This window comes from Lates calcarifer, unplaced genomic scaffold (assembly GCF_001640805.2).
Source record: "Lates calcarifer isolate ASB-BC8 unplaced genomic scaffold, TLL_Latcal_v3 _unitig_5263_quiver_819, whole genome shotgun sequence".
Lineage (NCBI taxonomy): Eukaryota > Metazoa > Chordata > Actinopteri > Centropomidae > Lates > Lates calcarifer.
In genome coordinates this window covers 18397-42694 of record NW_026117408.1, presented here as the reverse complement: position 1 = coordinate 42694, position 24298 = coordinate 18397, and the positions used below count along the sequence as shown (strand labels likewise).

Below are 24298 nucleotides of genomic sequence, written 5' to 3'. Positions count from 1 at the left end.
AAAATGAAACGTGCTGTGTTCCACAGTGAAAACTGATTGTTATGTTCACTGACCAGGACTGTTACTCTCTCAGACAGTAACAGATCAAATTCATCTCTTCCTCAGGAAATGATGAAGATCACGTTGCAGGTGCAGCAGGGCAGGAGGTGGGACAGATGAGACAGGAGGAGGTGAGACAGGTGAACCTGTACCTGCTCTCAGCTGATTAAAGTCTCTGCTGAAACACTGAAACCTGTCACTTCCTGTTTGTTCACTCTGACTCGCTCTGATTGGTCGGTTTGACTCGTGCTGCTTCAGATCATCCAATCAGAGTCTGATGATGATGATGAAACCTGCTGTGTTCACGGACGTCCTGTATAAATAAAGAAACACAGAGCGACTACAGCCGGAGGAAACACCCTCCACACTAACATCTGTCTGGAGCTCGTTAAGGAGCTCGTTAAGGAGTATTAACAAGCCCTTTTACAAGGCCTGGTCTCCCACACAGCTGCTGGTTCCTCTACTTCCTGTTTGACTCAAACACATCAACACTTTGGTAGTTTTCACTCTAACGTCAGTGTCCATCGGCTCTACATGACTTTATATTTCTTCTGTTGTTATAAACACAGTTATATTTATTTATATTTATATTTATATTTATATCTGTGACACAGGAAACGTCCTCTGGATAAAAACTGAACAAACATGAATCAAAGTTTTAATAGTCTCAAAAGTGAAGTCAAAGTGTAACCAGGAAACTTCTACAGGTACAGCTCAGCCAATCACAGCTCAGCAGGTGAGATATCCACCCAGCAACAAGAAAACTCCTCAGTGCATTGGTAGAAAAAGTTACAGTAGTTATATTTATTATTAGAAACACAGTGGAGTGGAACAGTTGAACTGAAGGTTTTATTTTAAACTCATCACTTAAAGTCTAAACTGTTTGTGGATCTTTAAACTTAGTAAAAGCAAGAAAACGATTTCAGACACATCACTGTCACAACCGCCTTTTTTAAGACACGTAAAAGCTTCAAACATCAGGAGTGGGGGATTTACTGACCCATTTTATGTCCCAGAATCAAACCTGAAAATGTCTCAGACCTTATTTCAGACATTTAACCAGAAACACACTGACAACAGGAAGAGCTAACATGCTAACATGCTAACTAACTTCCTGGTTTCAGGGTCATGCTCAGTGGTGACATCAGCAGCGATGTCATCGTCCTCTCCAACAAGATGGGTTGTCGTCATGGAGACGGCTGGTTTGTTTCCTGTGGGCGGAGTTAAGACGTTCAGATGGAGTTATTAATGTATGTGTGTGTGTGTGTGTGTGTGTGTGTGTGTGTGTGTGTGAGTGTGTGTGTGTGTGTGTGTGTGTGTGTGTGTGAGTGTGAGTGTGAGTGTGTGTTACCTCTCCTCCTGCTGCAGCAGATCGACACCATCAGGACGATGAAGACGAGGAGACAGAAGATCAACAGACTGAGCACAGAGACAGAGGGGGGGGAGAGGAGAGGAGGAGGAGGAGGGGATGGTGGGGGTGGGGAGGGGGGAGAGGGAGAGGAGGAGGAAAAGGAGGAGGTAGTGGTGTCAGGAGGTGTAGATGGAGAGCAGGTTTCAGGAGGAGGAGCTGTGGACAGGTGACCAATCAGAGAGGAGTGTTAAAGACAACAGGTAGTTCTGACGGAGCAATCTGATTGGTCCACAGACATTTAGAACGAGCTCAAACCAGCCTGACAACACGCCTCAGTTAATGTTGCTTAATCAGGAAGAGAAGATGCGTCAGGTGAGTCTCAGACTCTCACCTGTCACTGTCAGTCTGCTCCACCCTGACTTCTTCATCTTACTGTCGCTCACAGTCAGACAGGTGTAGCTGCCCTCATCAGACTGTTGGACGTGATGGATGGTGAACTCAGAGGACAGGGTGCTGATGCTGGTCCTGTCTCCGACGATCCTGGCTCTGATGATCCCTCTCAGTTTGTAGTCCTCAGACCTGGACCTGCAGCGTAAAGTCACCTGAGATCCTGTCGTCACAGGCAGAGCGGGAATCTCCAGGATCACGTGATCTGAACCAGAGAGGGACGAGGACACAGAGACACTGTTACTGATGAGACGGACAGCAGAGACACAAACAGCCACGAGTCCGTTTCTGTACCAGACACAAAGACTCTGAGCTCGTCGCTCCTCTGTCCATCTCCGTCCTCACACCAGTAAGACCCACTGTCTAAAGAGGAGAGGTCTGAGACGACACAGGATGAACCGTCCATCCGTCCGAAGCCTCCACCGCACGGTTTAGTCCTCAGATACACATCTGTCCTCTTCAGAGTCCATCCAGCAGAGTCCTGAAGTCCTCCACAGCTCAGAGTCACCGTCTCTCCTGAGAAGAACTGAGGACGGTTTGGATGGATGTCCAAAAAGACTGGAGGACACACAGACAGACAGACAGAGGACATTTTACCCTGTCTCACTCCTTCTCTTTGTAACATACATCAGCTCTCTAGCGCCTCCTAGTTACTCCTGAGGTCATTGCAGGAGTCATCAGACCTAATATCTGACGTGGATCCTCAGAGTGAAGCCACATGACTCGAGGGCGCCCCCTAGACAGTTTCAATGAAGCTGTTATAGCGTCAAACACACGTACAGAGTTCACTCAGCATGTAAACACAACAGGAAGTCAGCCATTTTGAACAGAGAGTTTAATTTCTGATTGTTCTTTAACTCCTGGAGGTTTGATGAGACGGATCTCAGACCTGGTCGGTGTGATCTAAAGACCTTTGTGATGTTTAATTATGAAGCTTTTAGGATTTGTTCAGCTTCAGATATCAGCTCACCTGCAGAAACAGTCAGTCCAGACAGCAGCACAGACACACCTGCAGCAGGAGAAACAACCTGTTGTTATTATTATTATTAGATGAGACAGTTCAGGTTTTAAGGAAAGAAACGTCCGTCCTGCTCATGAGTTCCTGAACTGAACCAGTTCCAGCTTCATTTGAAATCAGCTCCAGCACAGAATGAAGTCCAGTAACTGTAATCAAGTAACTGTGATCCAGTAACTGTAATCCAGTTACTGTGATCCAGTTCCAGTTCAATCAATCAATCAATCAATCAGTTCAATCCTGTTATCATATTAAGGTTCATGTGTAAATTCTACTTTTACTTCAGTAACATTCCTGATTTACTTCAGTTTTACTGTGATGTTTCTACTTTTAATTAAATTAAAATCCTGAACACGTCCTCCACCACAGAGAATGAGTGAGTGAGTGAGTGAGTGAGTGATTGAGTGAGTGAGTGATTGAGTGAGTGAGTGAGTGTAGGAGGTCAGTGTTTGACTCACCGAGGAGCAGAGACGGAGTCTTCATGTTGTCTGGATGAATGTCAGTGAGTCTCAGTGTAAACATTAATGTCATACGTCATACGCCCCCCCCCCTCACCCCCTCACCCCCCCCATCAAACCGCAGCTTCTGTTTTCTTCAAAATAAAAACATAAACACAACCTCTGCTTCCTCATTTGTTCATTGACACATGACACAGATCGACACCCAGGACCTGAGCAACGTCTCCATCACCACAGGTTTAAACCTGGTTTCAGTCTGGTTTAAGTCTGGTTTCAGTCTGGCTTAAGTCTGGTTTAAACCTGGTTTCAGTCTGGTTTAAACCTGGCTTCAGTCTGGTTTCAGTCTGGTTTAAACCTGGTTTCAGTCTGGCTTAAGTCTGGTTTAAACCTGGTTTCAGTCTGGTTTAAACCTGGCTTCAGTCTGGTTTCAGTCTGGTTTAAACCTGGTTTCAGTCTGGTTTCAGTCTGGTTTAAACCTGGCTTCAGTCTGGTTTAAACCAGAGATCTCAAAGATCTCGACCTTTAACCAAACACAGTGGTCAGGTTATAGTCAGGTTATAGTCAGGTTATAGTCAGGTTATAGTCAGGTTATAGTCAGGTTATAATCAGGTTGTAGTCAGGTTATAGTCAGGTTATAGTCAGGTTATAGTCAGGTTATAATCAGGTTATAGTCAGGTTATAGTCAGGTTATGGTCAGGTTATAGTCAGGTTATAGTCAGGTTGTAGTCAGGTTATAGTCAGGTTATGGTCAGGTTGTAGTCAGGTTGTAGTCAGGTTGTAGTCAGGTTATAGTCAGGTTATAGTCAGGTTATAGTCAGGTTGTCAGAGCTCTGACTGATGTTGTGGCTCCATAAAAACATGTTGTTTGTTTTCAGTGAAAGAGGAAACAGAGGAAAACAAACTGTGGATCTGAAAAGAAGAAGTTTGTCTCAGTGACGTCTGAGTCACAAACGTCATCAGACAGATCTTTATTTCATGATACAACGAGCCAGTTATCGAACCAACAACCTCTGTGTGTGTGTGTAACAATAAATACTCAGATATACTGCAGGTTTATAAAGAGTGTTTCTGTCACTGTGTCAGTGTGTTACTGTGTCAGTCAGTGTGTGTAGTTGTGTATAGTTGTGTGTCAGTATGTGTATCAGTGTGTCAGTGTGTCAGTGTGTCAGTGTGTGTAGTTGTGTGTCAGTGTGTGTATGTGAGTGTGTTGCGGATGCTCCACACGTCTCCGTTCAGAGCGTTAGCCGCTCCCTGTAGCGTCCAGGTGAACAGAGCGAGCTGTCGTCTGAAGCGTCGCTCGTCGAAGCGTCCGGGGTCAGAGGTCAGCAGGGCCAGGTGCTCAGTGAGCGCGCTCAGAGTGTGGTCGCCGCGGCCGTGGATCACGTGACGAAACGGCGTCTCCACCACCGACACGTACTGAGACAGGAAGTAGTACTCCACCTGCAGAGAGAGGGTTTTATTACTCTGATGTACCTTCATCACACAGGTGTTGTGGTACTCGTACCTTCATGACACAGGTGTTGTGGTACTCGTACCTTCATCACACAGGTGTTGTGGTACTTGTACCTTCATGATGCGGGTGTTGTGGTACTCGTACCTTCATGACACAGGTGTTGTGGTACTCGTACCTTCATGATGCGGGTGTTGTGGTACTCGTACCTTCATGACACAGGTGTTGTGGTACTCGTACCTTCATGACACAGGTGTTGTGGTACTCGTACCTTCATGATGCGGGTGTTGTGGTACTCGTACCTTCATGATGCGGGTGTTGTAGGAGCGGGCGGTGCTCGGGTCGTGCAGGTCGCTGTAGTCGATGGCTCTTTGCAGAGTCTCTGCTGCTCGGCTGTAATCACCTCTGGCGCTGAAAACCCACTGAGGAGAGAGACCTCTGGACTGGGGGGGGGGGTAGAGGGGGAAGAGGGGGGAGAAGGAGAGATGGGGGAGATGACGACATGTGAACAGGTCTGAACCAGCAGGAAGCTTCAGGTATTTCACTGGTTCCTGTTTGATGACTTGCTCTAGAACCTGAACAAGAACCTGAACCAGGTCCTGGTCCTGGTCTGTTACCTGCAGCTCGGCAGAGTGTTTGTTGAGCTGAGCGCTGAACTGCAGCACCGTCTGGGCGTAGGAAGTGATGCGTAGCGGCAGGATGTGGTCGTGGGCCAATCGCAGCACCATCTCCCCCACCAGCTCCCCCAGGCTCCGCCCCGTGACCCCCAGACGACCCCCCAACACTTCCTGAAGACGGGCGGCGCTGTCCAGAGGCGTGTTGATGAACGGGTACGCTCGCTCCTGAACACACACACACACACACACACACACACACACACACACACACACACCTGATGACGTCACCTGTCCCACAGGTGTACCAGGTGACGTCATAAATCAGGTGACAGCAGGTGAGTCTACCTCGGTGAATCTGAGCTCCATGGCAGGAACTCCTGCGAACGCGGTGAAACTGTACGCTCCACTGTTCAGGTACAGCGGCTTGATGCTGAGGAGACAGCAGCAGTTACTCAGGTGTGTTGCTCAGGTGTGTTGCTCAGGTGTGTTACCTGCAGCAGTGTTCAGGTGAGTCAGTGTTACTGTGTGTGTCCTCACATCCTCCAGCTGCCTCCCTCTCTCTCCGCCTGGCTGTAGATGGTCTGACCTGCGTGTTTCGGATGCTCCACCTCAAACAGGTACAACACACAGGTGAACGTGAGGTCAGAGCTGAGGTCAGAGAGGGGGCGGAGTCAGCACACCTGTACACTAACTGTCACCTCTCACCTGTCTGATGGCAGCGTCCAGCAGGTCGACCAGCAGAGGACTGGTGTAGGCCGACAGGACGTCATCACCTGAGAGAGAGAGAGAGAGAGACAGACAGACAGTCAGTCAGAGAGAGAGACAGTCAGACAGACAGACAGACAGTCAGTCAGAGACAGACAGACAGACAGACAGAGAGAGAGACAGTCAGACAGTCAGTCAGACAGTCAGTCAGACAGACAGACAGTCAGTCAGAGACAGACAGACAGAGAGACAGACAGTCCGTTACCCATCACAGCCTGGTCCAGACTGAAGTAGGCCACAGCCTTCAGGTGGAGCATGGACAGGTAACCCTGACACACAGAGGTCAAAGGTCAGTCACCAGTGAGTCATACCGTGATGTCAAAGTTAAATCCCATGTGACGTGTTCTCTGCTCTGTGATTGGACGAACCTCCAGCCATTCAGTCGCTCCCACGTTCCCAAACTCTCCGGCGTCCCAGCTGACGAACAGTAAACTCCGTCTGGGACTGAAACCTGAACAGACAGCAGCTCGTTCACTGTTTCTGCTGGACCCGCCCGGACGACAGGTGGAGGGGGTTTCTACCTGTGTCCAGGTGAGACTTACCGTTCTTCACCATGGCGGAGAAGGTTCGAGCCAGCTCCAGAAGGATGGCCGTTCCAACCCCGGACTTCACGGCTCCTGGACCCAGAGAGTCCCTCTGAGCTCCCAGTATGATGTACTGGTCTGACAGAGACACAGCAGTGACCACAGAGCTCACCTGTACAGGTACTGACCGTCTCTCTCAGGTGAGTCTTACCTGGTTCCACCCGGCCCACCACAGAGGAGAAGATGTTGTTGAGGAGGACAGGCGTCATCGTGTTGTGGACGGACATCTTGACTCTGCGTCTGGAGCTGAACTCTGGACCGACCACGCAGCGCACGTACGGCAGCCGGCCTCGCCACGACGGCGGGCAGGACGGACCCGACAGCTGGCTGAGACATGGAGACACGGAGTGAGGTCACAGTCACACCTGAGCAGGTAACCTGAGGGGGCGGGGATCACCTCAGCAGCTTGGCGGCCACAGTGGCGCTGACGGGCAGAGCCGGGATGAGCGGCAGGCCCGAGGACTGGATGGGCGGGAACTGAGTGTGGTTAAAGGAGGGGAAGCCGGGGGTGAAGGGGTCACCTGACCCCAGGTGCACCTGTGATTGGACGACGCAGAGGGAGAAGCTGATTGGCTGGAGGCGGTGAAACATGGGAAACCTGTGTGTGTGTGTGTGTGTGTGTGTGTGTGGGTGTGTTACGTGTTCGGACACGGCGGTGTGTGTGCTCAGTCCGAGGCGGCGGGGGTCCTGCGGCAGGTCGGCGGGGTCGGGGTAGATCAAAGCTCCGCCCGCCCCGCTCCTCTCAGCCAACCAGACCTTCTCTGCGAAACTGACCCCGCCCCCGACTCGCATCACCACCACACAGCCAATCACAGACACGCCCGCGCTCTTCAGCCAATTAAAATCCTCCGGGCGGCCGTAGTTGGCGTAGACCACGCCCCCCTGCAGAGACAGACAGGCACAGGTGACTGAGGTCACGTTACCATGGCGATGAACACATCCTGTCCCCGTGTCTCACCGTGGTACTTCCTGTGGCGCTGTACGGACAGAAATCAGACGGGTTCAGAGGAATCTGCTCTGAGACGAGTCCTGCAGAGTCCACCAGGCACAGAGAGCTGCTCTGAGACCTGCACACAACAAACACACAAACAACAAACAACAAACAACAAACAAACAACAAACAGACAGACAGACAGACAAACAGACAGACAGACAAAGAGACAGACAGACGCCTGGCGTCAGACAGTCTGTTGTGGGCGTCAGTTAAAGGACGGCGTCTCTTCCCGTTGTCCCGCCCCCTCGGCTCTCACCTGTCGGGGAACTGCAGCGTGGCGTACAGGGACTCGGTCCAGGTGTGATCCATCTGCAGCTGTCTGAACCGACGCAGGATCTCTGAGGCCAGAGACGTTCCCTCTGCAGAACCTGGAGGATGACTCGCTCTGCTGACTCGACTGATCAGAGAAATCACCTTTTTATTAAAGAGTCAGATCCTGTTTAACCAGAAACATCTCTGTATATCAGCACCAGACTCCATAGAGAAAAACAGGGATTTAACAGGAGCTGCTGGAATACCACTGCCTCCATCTGTTAGTGTGTCTGTGTTACTGTGTGACTTTCAGTGGTGGAAGAAGTAATCAGATACTTTACTGAAGTAAAAGTACCACACAGTAACACAGACACACTAACAGATGGAGGCAGTGGTATTCCAGCAGCTGCTGGTTAAATCCCTGTTTTTCTCTATGGAGTCTGGTATGGTGATAACCTGGCCTCTCTTACCTGACCGTGCTGTGGATATCTTCATCCTGCAGCAGCCTCCTCATCATTGCCCTCAGCTCTCCCAGGTAAGGCCCCGCCCCTCCATCTGCAGGTGGTTTAGCCCCGCCCCCAGGCTGCTCATCCTCCTCCACCTGCCCCCCCAGCTGGGAGCAGTGGTACCGCCCACTGAACACAGCAAAGGCCAATAGGAAAGCTGTGAGAGAGAAGCCACGCCCACTTTAATCACCTGATCAGAGTGATCAATAAAACCTGTGTGTGAGTGTGTGTGCGTGTGTACCAGCAGCGAAGATGACGACTCCGCACAAACAAAACAACACACCAGCTCTCCGGTAACCATGGCGATACCTCCACACCAGAGCTGTGAGGTCACTGCTAGGCCCCGCCTCCTCGGCCTCTGACGTCACAAACCTCATCTCCACCCCCTGAGCTCCGCCCACCTCCTCATCCTCAGACACTGATTGGTCAAGAGACACTGTGGACGACTGTGGAGAGAGAGAGTGTAACCATGGCGACTGGTCAGAGGGGGAGGAGCCTGTCTCTCTCTGACCTCAGAGCCTCACCTGTCTCAGGTGAGTCCTGATGGAGTCCATGATGATCTACAGAACGACGGTTAATGTCTTCCACTGATCAATAATCAAACACACTGATCTGATCACGTGTGGTATTTAAGTGCTGCTGGGAAACTTGAGCTTCTCATCAAAAAGATAAAACATGCATTTGTTTACGTGGATGATTCAGGCGTCACGCGACCTGACCGTTCGACCGCCTCCGTCCAAACACCGTCCTCTTCTGTCCGTCAGGGTCGTGTCCGACGCCGCGGGGGGAGGTCCAGGTGGATCTACAGGCTGAGCCAACACCTCAGTTCAAACCTGAGCCCAGGTGAAGTGAGAACGGATCAAACCCACAGCCGAGTCCTCGTCCCCTCTGCCTGCTGTGATTGGCTCCTGAGAGGGGTCAGAGGTCAGTGTAAGCTGTGTTTGATCTGCTTAACTTTATTAACAGCTAAGTAAACACACACACACTCTGCCTGCTGAGAGTTAAAGCTGGAAAACCACATCTCACTTTCAGAGTCTAACAGCAGAAGTGAAGCCGAGCTGCTGGTCCTGGTCTGACTCACTCCTGTGATTTAAGGTGGATTTAAACAGCTGGAACAGGAACTGGCGACTGACCCCTTAAAATGTGAGTCAATGAGTCTGATCCACTGACCTCTTTTATTTCTCTGCTCTCCGTCCACACGGCAGTAAAAGTGTGTGTTTACTCAGTGACCTGCTGTCAGAGCTCCTCCTCCAAACACTGACAAAAACAAAAGATTCAAGTTTAGAGAAAACACAACTGGAACCTTTAAGATCCTGACTCACAACAGCTGTAAGATCTTCACGTCAAAGACTTTAATCATGGACAAATCAAAAACAGGCAAAACAACAGAGTCAAATAAACAATGATTTTACTGAAACAACATCATCATACACCATTCAGATGATACAGATTTTTAATAATATGGAATGAAAACACAGACACCTGCAAAACAAAAATACAAAAAATAAAATAAATATATTTAAGTGCAAGTTTTTTGTGGGTTTTTGGGATTTTGTAGGTTTTTGGTTTTGCAGTTTTGTAGGTTTTTGGTTCTGTGGTTTTGTGGATTTTGTAGGTTTTGGTTTTGTGGTTTAGGAGGTTTTTGGTTCTGTGGTTTTGTGGATTTTGGTTTTGTGGTTTAGGAGGTTTTTGGTTTTGTGGTTTTGTAGGTTTTTGGTTTTGCAGTTTTGTGGGTTTTGGGATTTTTTAGGTTTTTGGTTTTGCAGTTTTGTAGGTTTTTGGTTCTGTGGTTTTGTGGATTTTGTAGGTTTTGGTTTTGTGGTTTAGGAGGTTTTTGGTTCTGTGGTTTTGTGGATTTTGGTTTTGTGGTTTAGGAGGTTTTTGGTTTTGTGGTTTTGTAGGTTTTTGGTTTTGCAGTTTTGTGGGTTTTGGGATTTTTTTTAGGTTTTTGGTTTTGCAGTTTTGTGGGTTTTTGGTTTTGGGATTTTTTAAGTTTTTGGTCTTTAGTAGTTTTAAGTTTTATGCATTTCTAAACTTACAGGTATTTATATAAATTTACATTTTCTGTACAATAAAATACAGTAAAACAAGAACAACAGATACAGTAAATGTGAGCCAGTGGAGGAAGGAGGAACCAGGTCCAGGACTTGAGCTCAGGTCAGGCCACAGCAGTCCAGACTTCCTTCAGGTTGGACACCTGAGTCAAACAAAGAAAAGAAAAATCATCAATTAGAACCAGGACATTTAGCATAAGTTTATAAGGCAGACCAAGATTAAACAGAAGACAAAAACAAAAACAGAAGATTAAACTGAAGTTGATAAACAAAAACAAACTTATCTTCAGAGTCTGTCTTGTGGTGCAGAGGCATCATTGTCAGAGACTTGGTCCAGCTTCACCCTCCTCTTCTTCGTGGCCATCCAGGACACTTCTGAGTCACAGCATCCCTCACTGATTTCTCTGGCAGCACAGGAACCTGATGAACCGGCTGCAGCCTCCGTCACCTCATGGTCTGAACATCCTGCAACTAATCAACCAAAAAGTACAATGAGAGGTTTTCTTTCCCTGTAATTCAGCCTCAGAGTTCTGAGTGGATTCAGCAGGAACCGTCTGTTTAGACATCAGACCTGTAGCACTGTTTAAAACATCTGTGACCAACAGTCTGCGTTGGTTGGACATCAGGTGGTCTGAAGTCTGATGGGTCTGAATACTGAGGATAATTGTTGTAGCAGCGTTCGCTGTAAACTTCCTAATACAAGCTAAGACTGGTCTGATCTAATGAGACAGCTGTTTACTCACCGGTCCAGGAGACGTTGGGATTTCAGCATCAAACTTCAAGCGACGGAGACCGACGGCACCACGCTGCTCAGAGGCCACTACAGCCATACACCCCCCCACCCCCCGTCTGTCTGAGACTGGCCAGAAACAAGGCCAAGACCCATAAAAGATTCAAACAGGGAGCAGATTCTCATTGCTTCATTTTACAATCTGGGATCACTTCAGTTTGATCAGCATCACCAAGTCCTTACAACATGGTCAGCTGGTTCTCAACACCAGATGGATCCTGGTCTGGTTTTGGAACCTGCAGAACCACAGCAGAGTCTAACAGACCAATAATTATTGACAGTGGACTTCCTCTCACACAGAGAAGAAGGGGAAGGAGAAAAGCCTTGCCTTCTTATGATGCGAGTCGACTCATTTGACCTCGTTCTCTGTCGTGTTAACAAGTCCTGGTTCATTGAATCCTGCTGAACAAAGAAAACTAACAGTTTTAAACCAGTCTCAGACAGAGTTTCCCAACACAGAGACAAAGACAGAGGCAGACAAAAGACAGATACCACAAACAAAGACAGTCTGTGTTCAGGGTGTATCGACTGTCCTGAAACCAAATCTCTTCCTCCTCTGTGAGAAATATCCTGACTTTATCCAAACTGTCTCTGCATTACACCTTGTTGTCGTCAGGTCTCATTTTGCCTTCAGCTGGATTTCAACATTCACTGTTACAGTTGTCAGATCAGGAGCCATTAACTGACTCAGCCTGATGTTTGTATGAGTTTGGTAAGATGAGGAAACAGACCACTGACAGAGAAACAACCTGAGATGTTTGACCCTGATTCACCAAAATGTTTCAAACACACTCATCAACACAGTGTTTACAAGTCTACAAGTCTCTGTCTACACATCTGACTTCTGAGGTGATTGAACAGCTCGTCTACAGAAGTAGTTCAGAGACACTGTAACCCAGCAATGTCAGAGTCAGATCTTAAGTTCTGTGTGTGGACATGTCCTGACTGAATCACCAACATTTGGACTGAATTTAAAGCTACAGTTTGATCTACGTCACCAAATCTGTCCCTAAAAACACTAAGATCATAACAGCATACCATGGTCAGCTGATTCACAACACCAGATGGATCCTGGTCTGGTTTTGGGACCTGCAGAACCACAGCAGAGTCTAACTGACCAATAATTACTGACAGTGGACTTCCTCCCACACAGAGAAGAAGGGGAAGGAGAAAAGCCTTGCCTTCTTATGATGCGAGTCGACTCATTTGACCTCGTTCTCTGTCGTGTTAACAAGTCCTGGTTCATCGAATCCTGGTTCCGAATTGCCACATTAGAAAAATGTGGAAAGGTTTGGTCCAAATATCACTGATTCTGTCAGGACGTGCACACACAGAACTTAAGATCTGAATCTGACATTACCAGGTTACTGTGTCTCTGAACTAGTTCTGAGGACATCCTGTCGACCACGTCAGCAGTCAGATGTGTGGACAGAGACCTGTAGACCGGTAGACAGAGTGCGGACAAGAGTGTAGAAGCATTTGGACGAATCAGGAGTCAGGCAGTTCACGTTGTCTGCTCTGTCAGAGTCTACCACCAAATCTTACCAAAACACAGACCAACAGTCAGGCCGGGCCAGGAAACAGATCCTTCAGTGTGAGGGGAGCTAAAACTGCTGGGACTGATGGACATGTTGAAGGGACGAACGAGGAAATGGATAGATCGTTAGATCGGCTCCACGGCCGGGTTCAAAAGAGTGAGGGATAGATGGGAGAAGGAACGGCCGCCCAAAAATAATTAAAAAAAAAAAAAAAAAAAAAAAAAAACCAACAACAACCAAAGACGCAAACCTCAGTGTGAGGGGAACTAAAACTGTGGGGACTGAGGGGCAGGAAGGAAACCCAGTTCCAGTGATCTGGATTTTATCAAGTGTGGATGGTTTTATGTTGAAACTCCAGCTCAGCTCAGACTGTTAATGTTATTTAAGGTCAATTAATTAATGTAGTTTGAGTTTGCAGCTGCTGTTTATCACTGGTTACACTTCATTAACTGGAAACAAACTCATTTACAGTAAACAGTGATTTTTCATGGACTTGTCTAAAACAGTGAGAAGTTAGAACATGGGGATTGATTGGGGTCAAAAACAGAAATGCATTGTTACAGACAAACCTGACCAGTCAACATGTGAGCACAGGACTGATGAGAATAAAACCTCAGCTTCATTTCTAACAGTAAACTCACGTGTGGCTCTGGATCCATATTGTGATTGTAATGTTTGGATTCACTGTTCAGTTCTACTACAGAGACAGATCATCAGGCAGCAGCACCAAACGTAACATTAAAGAAACAGAGTCACCGACTGTAGCTTTACCTACAGAGAAACCGTTAGATCACAAATATTGATCAGACAATAATCAGGTCAGCAGCAGAGACAAGCCTTCAATAACTACTCAGATTACAGAGACACACATCAGAAACCTCCAACTCAAAGAAACAGAAAATGAAGACATTAACACCTGACTTCCTGTTCACACCTTCACTAATAAACTCTAAATAAACTCACGTCCAAACAACAAACCACAAACACAGTGAAGAGCTCAGCTGTCTGTTCCTGAACACAGAAAACACATAGACGACCCGGCGGCCATGTTGGAATCGGACGGACGCGCAGACTGACAGACAGTAAAGGCTCGGCAGCCATGATGGACACATGATTACAGACCAAACATTAGACGCTGATTGGACAGGGAGACATGACGCGGCGGCCATGACAGGAAAGAGAGAAGAGAGAAGAGAGAGGAGAGACAAGGAAAGAAAGGTGAGACTTACCTGTTCGTAGATCTACCTGGAAGAAAAGACAAAGCTGGTGTCACTCTGGTTTCTGTGTGGATCACAGATGTGATATAAAACAGGACGTCCCAGGTCTGTGTTCTCACTGAGCACCAACAGTAACACGTGGCCCTGAAGCGGTGACGTTAATGCTAATGCTAAGCTAACTGAGCTAGCTTACAGGGGTCACTGACCTTTGTGAGCGAGGTTTAAAGTTCCTCCTGAAGTTGGACGAGTTGGTTCCAGCGTCTCGTCTTTTCCAGTTCTGTTCATTAAAGAGAATAAAGTTAGTCTGGCAGAGCTGATCCTCATTCACATGACGCTGCTGCACCTGCACAGGTGAACCAGGTGCAGCCTGATTGAGCCATCATCACGGTCTCCAGGTGAACCAGAGTCAGAGCTAACGAAGCTAACAGAGGCTCGGTCTGAGTCTCTGCTGTCACACTGTCACCGACACGAGCCTACACACCTGACGTGATGTTACCGAGGCGGACTCACCTGACAGGTGTGTGACCGGAGCCGGTCCCGGTGCTTCTCTTCTTCTCCGGTGTCTTCTCGGTGCGGCTGGTTTCACCTCAGTGTCTCTCTCTGTTTGACCGCGGGATTTAAATCCGACGTCGCCGTCACGTGACTAATAAAGCGTTCTGGCGTCTGACGTCACGCACCTGTAATTGGCGGAGCCGCGCTGTGATGCGTTCAGGGACCGCGGAGGGTTGTAAAAAGCGCTGAGGAGTTCAGAGTCTTATTGATCAGTGATGGACTCATGCAGCTGCTTCTCTGCAGGAAACCATGAAGCCGCGGTTCAGGAGTTTTTCCTCCTGAGTCTGAACCGGTTTGGTTCCTGACTCCAAACCGTCTCATTCCCTTCACTGGTTCTACTTGGTCTTCTCTGGTCTGGCTCAGGTTCTGCTCCCTGTCTGCTTTCCTTCCTCTGTGTTAATGAGTGAACGAGCTGCTCTGAGTCTTCTACAGAGACTGGATGGATCAGATCACCCTGCTGGACTGTGACGGACTGTGACTCTTTATGAGGAACACCATGGTGATGATGAGGATCAGAGTCCACACCTGTGTCGCAGTTAATGTGCTGTTTCACTGCTGATGTGTTTGATGTCTCATTCAGTTTCTGCTGCTGAACTGTAACAGATTATTCTGCAGCTTCATATCTGACTCTGATGTTGGAGTTTTATAGAAACATTTAAATATAAGTAATAAAATATGAAGTATAACTTGTGTGATCGTTACAGTTTCCTCCGCCTCTGGCAGCTGCTGCCATCTGGTGGATCTTCTGTCGGTACTGCACCTGCACCTGAAACAAACCAGCCGTCTCCATGGAGACGACGTCTGTCTGTTGTTCTGTCTGAATAAAGAATCTGACACCTGATCATTTTACATCCTCTCCACTTTGTATTCAGCCCTTCACTTACTGAAGCCTTGGACCAGGAAACCTGGAAACTCTCACTTGCTTCTACATTTATTTCTCTGGTCATTTCTACTTCCTGTGTCCTGAACGACTGATGAACCCGCCCAGACTCATTCCACAGCATCGGACCCTGAAACCGAAACTAAACCTTTGAGAGTGCGTCAGCCTCGGATCCAGCGGGAAGAGCTCGGTCTGAGCTTTGTCTGTCAGACACGGATTTAACCGGATTTTCCTCCCGCAGGATGAAGATGTTGGAGGTGTTGGTGATCCTCCTGCTCGGTAAGAAAACCTTCCACCAAACTCCATTCAGAAAACTTTAGACTGTGTTTACAGAGAGAGACGGACAGTCAGAGCAGACTGCTCCGTGTGTCTGATGATTACATTTCATCTGTAAACTGAGTTTCTGATGCTGATGACAGGAGTATGTTCAGATTCTACTGTGAGTTAAAGTACAGCAGCTTCAGACTGTAGCCCAGGGTGTGTTCACCTCCTCACTGCAGTGTCTGCTGACATCGAAAGTGAAAGTAAAGTTTGTCTGCATCAGTTTCAGTCAGAGGTTTATGTGATTGGATCAGTTCAGTGAAAAGCAGATTTAAGTTTTTTCCACAGAGGATGAAGATGTTTGTGGAGTTTGTTTCCTCCAGCATGGTGAGAAAACCTTCCACCAAACTCCATTCACAAAACTACTGAATTTAGACAGAGACAGAGAACTCTTGTTCTGAATGAGAAACATAAAAATCAGATCATTTTCCTGATCAAAGAGGAAAACATTGAAGCACTGAGTGAGATCTGAAGCTGAAATACCAGCCGTCCGTCTGAATCAGGAATCAAACATGGACGTCATGTTGGCTGCCGTCGCTGTCTCCACCTCGCACACAGAGGTTTCTGAAGACAAGGACTGATTGTCTTTCATTGTTTTACACTGATAATAAAGATCTATTCTAATCTGTGAAAGACTGTAGTCAGTCTGTTTATACATCAAAGGTTTAAGGTGCATTTTAAAATGAGGGAGAATAAAGTCCTGTATAATAATAAAGGATAATATCCCACAGTAACACTGGTTAAACAGACTGAGATCAGTCCGACTCTGTCACTGATTCTTTGTCATTACTAAAGATCACAGTAAATAACATTTTAATATATCAGTTAAAAATTATACATCTAGACCAGTATTTTTATCTATGTGGTTTGAAACAAAGCAGCTGTTTCCAACACTGCTCAACAGTAAAGCACCACAGTGTGGAGTGGATGGACGAACCTGCACCACCTCTCAGTTAGGGTGGAGAGTTGTTCCTCTGTTCCACAGACAGGATGAAATCCTCACTGGTCCTCCTGAGGTTTGACGATCAGTTGGAGTCTTCTCTACAACATCCCTGGGACCAGCTTCACCCAGGAGGCCGAGCAGTGAGAGACTGGGTCCGCCGGTCACCATGACCCTAACCTCCATGTGACAGGGCAGAGGCAGTGACAGCCAAGACCGCCAAGACCGCTGAGCAGCGTACAGAACCTTCAGCAGAGTGTGTTGTTCCTGGAGGCTGATGTTTTCTGTCTGTTTGTGTCCTCACAGTTTCCCAGCATGCCCTGGGAATAGAGGTCTATGAGGGGGAGGAGTCAGTCCTGCTGCCCTGTCAGGTCAACGCCTCAGTTCCTGAGAAGTCCAAAGTGGTCTGGAGTCGCAGGGACCTCATTGAATCCATTGTTCATCTGCGTCAGCAGAGCGGGGACAACCTCAAAAACCAGAATGAGCGCTACACCAACCGAACGTCGATGAGGACGGACGCTCTGCAGACTGGAGACCTCAGCCTCACTCTGAGGAAACCCTCCATCACTGACAGCGGCTCCTACACCTGCACCGTCAGAGAGTTCGGACTAGAACTGAGCCAGAGTGAAGTACAACTGACAGTCAGAGGTCAGTGCTGCAGACACAGGTCAAAGTCAGGCTGAGCAACCTAACTATAAGCTTATCAAAGAAAGTTGAAGCGACTCTTAAAGTACAGAGAAATATGGTCTCTTCCTAGTTCCTGTCAGTAATCGTGCTGCAGCATTTTGAATCAGCTGCAGAGTCTTAGAGACTTGTTGCAGCTGATAATAATGAATTACAGTAGTCAGCTGGAAGTAACAGAGTTTTTCTGCATCCTTTTGAGACAGGAAGTGTCTGATTTTACATTATTACACAGGTGGAAAAAGGCTTTCCCTGAAGTTTGTGTTATGTGTGTGTCATGTTGTTCATCATCTACAGAACCTCCTCTAACGTGGCCATGGATTGTCGCAGGGGTCCTGGTTTCTCTGGTTGTCCTGGCTGCTGTTATTGGGGTCATTGTGAATAAAAAGATAAAAGAAGAAGGTACGTGGAGTGTGTGAGAGCTGTGCTGACATTTAAAGTAAAAAACAGTGAGTTTGGGGATTAATATATTTGCATGCAGTAGTTGACAAATTTAAAGGTGCTGACTCTCATCCGGACCACTTCACACTAAGTCTGAGGCCATGGTCTGAGACCAGTGGGGTCAGTTGCTGCCCCAGGTGAAGGTCTTGTTCTTGAACGAGGGTATGATGGAGAGCGGCAGATTGAGGGGCAGATGGCTGCAGCATCAGCAGTAATGCAGATGTTGTACCAGACCATTGTGGTGAGGAGGGAGCTGAGCCAGAAGGCAAACCTTTCAATGTACGTTCCAACCCTCACCTATAGTCATGAACGTTTGGTAGTGACCAAGAACATCACAGATACAATCAGCTGAAATGAGTTTCTGTCTGGGCTCATCATTAGAGACAGAGTGAGGAACTTTTATCTTGGTCCTAAATTAGGAAAATGGCCATTCCCAAGAGTTTTATGTTTATGTTTAGACAAAATCCTAGAACTTTGTAATATCAGGGTCCAGTAAAGGGGAGGTCAATGGTTCTATAAGAGGACAAGACAGGGAACCATTCTTGTTTCTCCTGTGAAGGAACAATCCCCCCATTCTTGTTCTCAACCCTCAAGCTTTAGGTTTATCGAAAGGGCTAGGGAGAATTCATACTGATACTCAGCCTGGACCGGATCTTAAATCCAGGTTACATCTGGGATTAAGGTATAATCAACTGATGAAGCACCTTACAGAGGGACTAGCTTAGTTTGGTTTCTGTCCAGGACATAGGTGTGCTGCTGCTAATGTTGGGATTTGTTGTCCTCTTAGTCCAACAGGTGGAGGTGGATTCAGGGGTGGAGTCTGTCCATCTGCCCATCAAAACCACAGTTCACCTGGATGAAAACGTCAGAGTGGAGTGGACGGACAGTTCTATCTACAACAGGAAGGTCCATGTGTATCAGAACGGCTCTGATCAACCTGAAGAACAGGACCAGCTTTACAGAGACCGAACAGAGATGAAGAGAAACCTGCTGAGACCTGGAGACCTCAGTCTGACCTTGAAATACCCCACAGACAAGGACAGAGACACCTACACCTGCACTGTCTACAGCAGGGATGGAAACATCCTGATGAAGAAACAAGTGAAGCTGCGGGTCGAAGGTCAGTGCTGTAGATACAGGTTTATAATAATAACAATGAAATAACTATATTATTAATCTGAAGGCAGAGACGCCTTTAATAAGTTTTAGTGAAGTCAAGTGATTTGTTGTCCTCTCAGTCCCTGAGGTGGAGGTGGATTCAGGGGTGAAGTCTGTCCAGCTGCCCTGCAAAACCAAAGGTAACCTGCCTGAAGACATCAGGGTAGAGTGGACGAACAGAGACAATGATACAGTGCACATGTATCAGAACGGCTCTGACCAGCCTGATGAACAGGACTGGTTTTACAAAGGTCGAACAGAGATGAAGAAAGATCTGCTGAGAACTGGAGACCTCAGTTTGATCCTGAAATACCCCACAGACAGAGACAGACGAAAATATACCTGCACCGTCTACACCAAAGACAAAAAAATCCTGATGAAGAGACAAGTGGAGCTCTGGGTCAAAGGTCAGTGCTGTAGATACAGGTCAGAGTGATGACAAACTGCTGCTGCTGTCTGTACAGCTGATGGTGTGCTTTGTTGTCCTCTCAGTTCGAAAGGTGGAGGTGGATTCAGGGGTGGAGTCTGTCCAGCTGCCCTTCATAACTACAGTTCACCTGGATGGAAACATCAGAGTGGAGTGGATGGACAGAGACAACAGGAAGGTCCATGTGTATGAGAACGGCTCTGACCGACCTCAAGAACAGGACCAGGTTTACAGAGACCGAACAGAGATGAAGAAAGACCTGCTGAAAACTGGAGACCTCGGTCTGACCCTGAAATACCTCACTGAAAGAAACACCTACACCTGCACCGTCTACACCAAGGAGGGAAACATCCTGATGAAGAAACAAGTGAAGCTCCGGGTCAGAGGTCAGTGCTGTAGACACAGGTCAGAGAGGTCAGTGCTGAGGTCAGAGGTCAGTGCTGTAGATACAGGTCAGAGGTCAAAGGTCAGTGCTGTAGATACAGGTCAGAGGTCAGAGACTCCGTTAATAAGTTTTAGTGAAGTCAAATGATTTGACTCTAACTGTCTTTCAGAGACAGAGAATAAAGGTTTGCTTTTGTCCATTTGACAATCAAACTAAGTTGTTGAATAAACAGTGAGTTGTGCTGTTGATTGTACAGACACCAAAGACAACACTGTCTCTGTTCAATGGAGCAATGGGAGATATTTCAGACTGAACCAATCAAACATGTTTTCACTGCAAATATTTCACTTCATACAGTCAAAGAAAATGTGCTGAGTGCTGCTGCTGCTGTCTGTACAGCTGATGATGTGCTTTGTTGTCCTCTCAGTCCCTAAGGTGGAGGTGGATTCAGGGGTGGAGTCTGTCCAGCTGCCCTTCATAACCACAGTTCATCTGGATGGAAACATCAGAGTGGAGTGGATGGACAGAAACAACAGGAGGGTCCATGTGTATGAGAACGGCTCTGACCGACCTGAAGAACAGAATCAGGTTTACAGAGACCGAACAGAGATGAAGAAAGACCTGCTGAAAACTGGAGACCTCAGTCTGACCCTGAAATACCCCACAGACAGAGAGAACAACATCTACACCTGCACCGTCAGCAGGGACAGAAACATCCTGATGAAGAAACAAGTGAAGCTACAGGTCAAAGGTCAGTGCTGTTTCGAGACAGTGAATAAAGTTTTGATTTTGTACATTTGACAATCTATCATCCATCCATCCTTTATCTGTACCACTTATCCGTTAAGGGGTCGGGGTGGAGCCTATCCCAGCTGTCATTGGGCGAGAGGTGGGGTAGACCCCGCACAGGAACAGGGAGAACATGTAAACTCCACTCAGAACAGCACAGGGGGAAAAGGGGTTCAAACCCAGAACCTTGTTGCTGTGAGTGCGAACCACTGCACCAGTCTATTTACATTTAATTATTTGATGTATTGATGCTTTTATCCAGTGAAGTTAGGGACAGCACTGCAGCTTCAGAGCAGTAGGAAATCTTGAAGTAAGAACTAAATCCACAGACCACAGACCAGAACAGTCTGGACTGAGAATGCCTCATGGTCAGGGATGGTGATCCTTGGAAGAACACAGAGTTTGAGAAGGATCAGAAGACTGAAGGCAGCAGAGACCTGAGTCAGATCTAGGCAGCCATGTTTAACCAGTGGAGGTCATGTGACCTTTGAGGCTGACCAGACACTGCATTCTGGATCATCTGTAAGGGTTTGACTGGGGAGGACCATAAGAAAACCTGAGAGAGAACCAGGGTCTGAACCAGGAGCTGAGGCGAGCTGAGACAGGTGAGACCAGGACCAGGGGACTGGTGCATTGTGCTCAGAGAAGAAGAGCTGGTCATGTTTCTGGTGATGTTGGTTGGGCTGAGAGTTGGAAGGAGAGTTTGATGTTGATTCTGTGATGGAGTGGTTGATTGGCTGGGATGACTCAGAGTTCAGTCTTAGAGAGGTTTAGTTGAAGGTGATGTTCCTTCATCCATGTGGAAACGTCTGAGATAAAAGCAGAGATCCTTGTCAAGACTGTATGGTCATCTGGTGGAAACAACAGGTAAAGATGGGTGTCTTCTGCATAGCAGTGATATGAGAAGCCATGCAAGCAGAAAACTGGAAGTAATCAAACTGGTCAGGAGTTCTCGACTTTCAAGTGAAAACTGTTTGAGCATAACTGTTCCCTGAACCTGTTTGGATGTATTTGGAAATGTTCACACAGCCAGTGAAGCATTTATTACATGTATATTTATTACATGTGTGATTGCTGGCACAGCCGTGGGTCTGAATGTGAGGTGGATGTTGTGTGTTGGTCCTGTGATGGACTGGTGATCTGTACAGGGTGAACTGGCTGGGACAGGCTCCAGCCCCCTGTGGCCACAGCAGCTATAGATAATGGATGGATTGATGTGTCAATAACCTGGAGAGACTGAGAGGAACATCAACATTCAGACTGATCAATCAAACATGTTTTCACTGCAAATATTTCACTTCATACAGTCAAAGAAAATGTGCTGAGTGCTGCTGCTGCTGTCTGTACAGCTGATGATGTGCTTTGTTGTCCTCTCAGTCCCAAAGGTGGAGGGAGGGTCAGGGTCTGTCCAGGATCCTCTTTTAGCCACAGATCACCTGACTGGAGAAACCGGTGTGTAGCTGCAGTGACCTCCGAGCAATGATGAGCCATGTGCATCTGAGAGGCAGTGATCATCCTGACAACCAGGACCAGGTTTTCAGAGACAACAGAAGAAATGAAACTGTGGTACCTTCAGACAGCCGTCACTAACCAGATTCAACCTCATCTGTGGAACAGTGACCACATCTTGTTTTCATCGGGCATGTTTGAAAAATCAGTTTTCTTGATATTTCCTGATAGAGCCTAGCTCTGGCAGGATTTTTCTACGATGTCCAGCTGTTGCTGTCATCGTCAGAACAAGGTCCTCGGCATAAAACACAGACTCTATCACTGATCTCACACATCCAGTATCTGTGGATGATCTGGAACAACTACCTACTGACCTGCTCTGGATCTTCCTCAGCGATGTCCTTACAGAGGCTGTGCAGGTCATTTGTTCCTGTGGATCACCAGGTACTGAGGACCTCTGAAGGCTTTTTAACAGCTTCACTGTCTGCAGCGTCTGGATGGCACTTTCTCTCCAGGAGAAAGAGAAAGAGGAAAATGGAAAGGAATTTGCAGCTGGAGTCAGTCCATTAGAAGAAGAGGAAAGAGGAAAAAGCCTTTACTGTCATTTGGAAGTGTTGCTTCCATATGATGCCACAAAGTGGAAAAAGAGGAGAAGGAAGACTTAAATGTAAATAAAACAAAAATTATCTCACACCCATTTTCAGAAACTGAGTCTGATTTAAATAGTAAAATAAACAGAAGAATATATGAAGGTGTCTCTAAAGATCGACCAGTAGATGTTTGATTACACAGAGAGAATGAACAAGAATGATGCTATTGCACAAGTTTGAAGAACTGTTAGTTTGCTGCTATAAACAGGAGCATTAGCAGAGTGTTCACTGCTGCTGATGTGAGGAGCATGTGTATATTTATCCTGTGTGTAAAAATGTGTGTATTCAGGATTATAGTGTTTCATGCTACAAATGGTGTTTAAACAGTGCTGATTATTGGATTGTTATTATGATGTATTTTCCTGACAAAAGGATAAATCAGCATGTTTATGATCTAAACTATGACTAATAAATGGAAGAGTCTCTGTCTGTCTGTCTGTCTGTCCTTTGATTTTCTCAGCAAACACTCATCTGATTGATTTCAACCTTGGTGGGTGAATCTCTGAGGACCTGAGGAAGTGCAGCGTCCACTGTGAAGGTTTTTTGGAAGAGCAGTTGTCAAGATCCTAACCCAAAAAATGACCATGACACCGTAAATAACAGTGAAGTCACCAAAGAGTAGAGATCCAAAGATTCAAACAAGTTAATGTTGAGGAAATTAGATGATGCACAGCTGGAATATTTCCATCTGATGGACGAGTACCACCAGAAAAAGTCTGTTATAAATATACATATATATATTTCACTGAGACCACGTCCACACACACAGGCTGAATACTAGAACAGAGAGAGCTGCTCTGTACAATGACTGTTTAGTAGAGGAAGGCCAAGGTGGAGAAAACAGATTCATATGAATCAGTCTCAGTGGAAATATGGCTGTTGTGTGTATATGAAGGCTTTTGTTGTGAAGGAGATCCTCAGAACTGCTCCATAATCCTCAGTCTGTCTTTACAGACGTTAAATCTTTTCTCTGTGTCAGTTTCAGCAGGTGGAAAACAGTTGGAGGTTTTCTGTGAATTTAATCCGACAGTCACAGTTGTGACAGAAGATGAAGGTGTTTGTGATCCTCCTGCACGGTAAGAAAACCTTCCACCAAACTCCATTCACAAAACTACTGAATTTAGACTATTTATACACACACACTCACACACACTTTAGTCACTTAAAGGGAACTTACATTCATTAATAATAATGACCACATGGGAAGGACTGTTTCTTTTTAACAGTGTAAATTAGTGATGCTCTTTTCTCCTTTTCTTTAGAACTTCTGGACAAATGTTTCATTTAGAATGTAAAATTATTAAATGTCAGTGTAAAAATATAGAGACGCTTTTCAAAAATACAGGCCCAACATGAAGTATTACTGTATAAAATACCACATGTAAATATTTTAATTTCACATTTAAGCTGTGGAGGAATCATAAGGCTCACAACACAAATATGTTAAATACAACACATCACATATGGTGGAGGAGGTTAGTGGTGTCTGAGGCAGATCCTGGATTAGGAACCAGATCCTGGATCTGTCTCAGCTGGAAGGTCTCAAAC

General features: G+C 46.7%; 3 protein-coding genes and 1 long non-coding RNA gene across 8 annotated transcripts; 1 reads left to right on the top strand and 3 right to left on the bottom strand.

The window, feature by feature from the left end:
* Window positions 1-683: 683 nt before the first annotated feature.
* Window positions 684-3336, bottom strand: LOC127140866 (Fc receptor-like protein 4). Its single transcript, XM_051068777.1, has 6 exons — window positions 3311-3336; window positions 2808-2846; window positions 2132-2395; window positions 1782-2042; window positions 1391-1606; window positions 684-1250 (listed from the first exon to the last, which is right to left on the bottom strand). Exons 1-6 carry the CDS (start codon window positions 3333-3335, stop codon window positions 1126-1128), a joined length of 930 nt encoding a protein of 309 aa, XP_050924734.1. The 5' UTR covers window position 3336; the 3' UTR covers window positions 684-1125.
* Window positions 3337-4212: 876 nt separating this feature from the next.
* LOC108874236 (transferrin receptor protein 2) lies at window positions 4213-9327 on the bottom strand. Of its 4 annotated transcripts, none has more exons than XM_018662691.2 (17): window positions 9168-9327; window positions 9003-9038; window positions 8720-8924; window positions 8443-8635; window positions 7977-8117; window positions 7685-7793; window positions 7124-7608; window positions 6878-7053; window positions 6685-6804; window positions 6511-6593; window positions 6348-6411; window positions 6083-6150; window positions 5915-5985; window positions 5723-5807; window positions 5378-5602; window positions 5063-5203; window positions 4213-4750 (listed from the first exon to the last, which is right to left on the bottom strand). In XM_018662691.2, the coding sequence occupies exons 2-17, from the start codon at window positions 9030-9032 to the stop codon at window positions 4496-4498; spliced, it is 2451 nt and encodes an 816-aa protein (XP_018518207.1). In that variant the 5' UTR covers window positions 9033-9038; window positions 9168-9327; the 3' UTR covers window positions 4213-4495. The 4 variants fall into 4 exon arrangements, with proteins under 4 accessions (XP_018518207.1, XP_050924737.1, XP_050924736.1 ...); XM_051068780.1 differs by having other exon boundaries at window positions 7124-7263; window positions 7366-7608; window positions 9003-9293; XM_051068779.1 differs by lacking the exon at window positions 9003-9038 and having other exon boundaries at window positions 9168-9320.
* A 142-nt stretch (window positions 9328-9469) lies between these two features.
* Window positions 9470-23179, top strand: LOC108874237 (uncharacterized). Of its 2 annotated transcripts, none has more exons than XM_051068782.1 (8): window positions 9470-9621; window positions 17077-17418; window positions 17749-17853; window positions 18680-19012; window positions 19131-19457; window positions 19543-19863; window positions 20290-20613; window positions 22029-23179. In XM_051068782.1, the coding sequence occupies exons 2-8, from the start codon at window positions 17277-17279 to the stop codon at window positions 22109-22111; spliced, it is 1635 nt and encodes a 544-aa protein (XP_050924739.1). In that variant the 5' UTR covers window positions 9470-9621; window positions 17077-17276; the 3' UTR covers window positions 22112-23179. The 2 variants fall into 2 exon arrangements, with proteins under 2 accessions (XP_050924739.1, XP_050924738.1); XM_051068781.1 differs by lacking the exon at window positions 9470-9621 and adding an exon at window positions 15452-15788.
* Window positions 12725-15135, bottom strand: LOC127140868 (uncharacterized). Its single transcript, XR_007811357.1, has 3 exons — window positions 14588-15135; window positions 14284-14354; window positions 12725-14105 (listed from the first exon to the last, which is right to left on the bottom strand). It is a non-coding gene; the product is annotated as an uncharacterized LOC127140868 (long non-coding RNA).
* Window positions 23180-24298: the final 1119 nt, after the last annotated feature.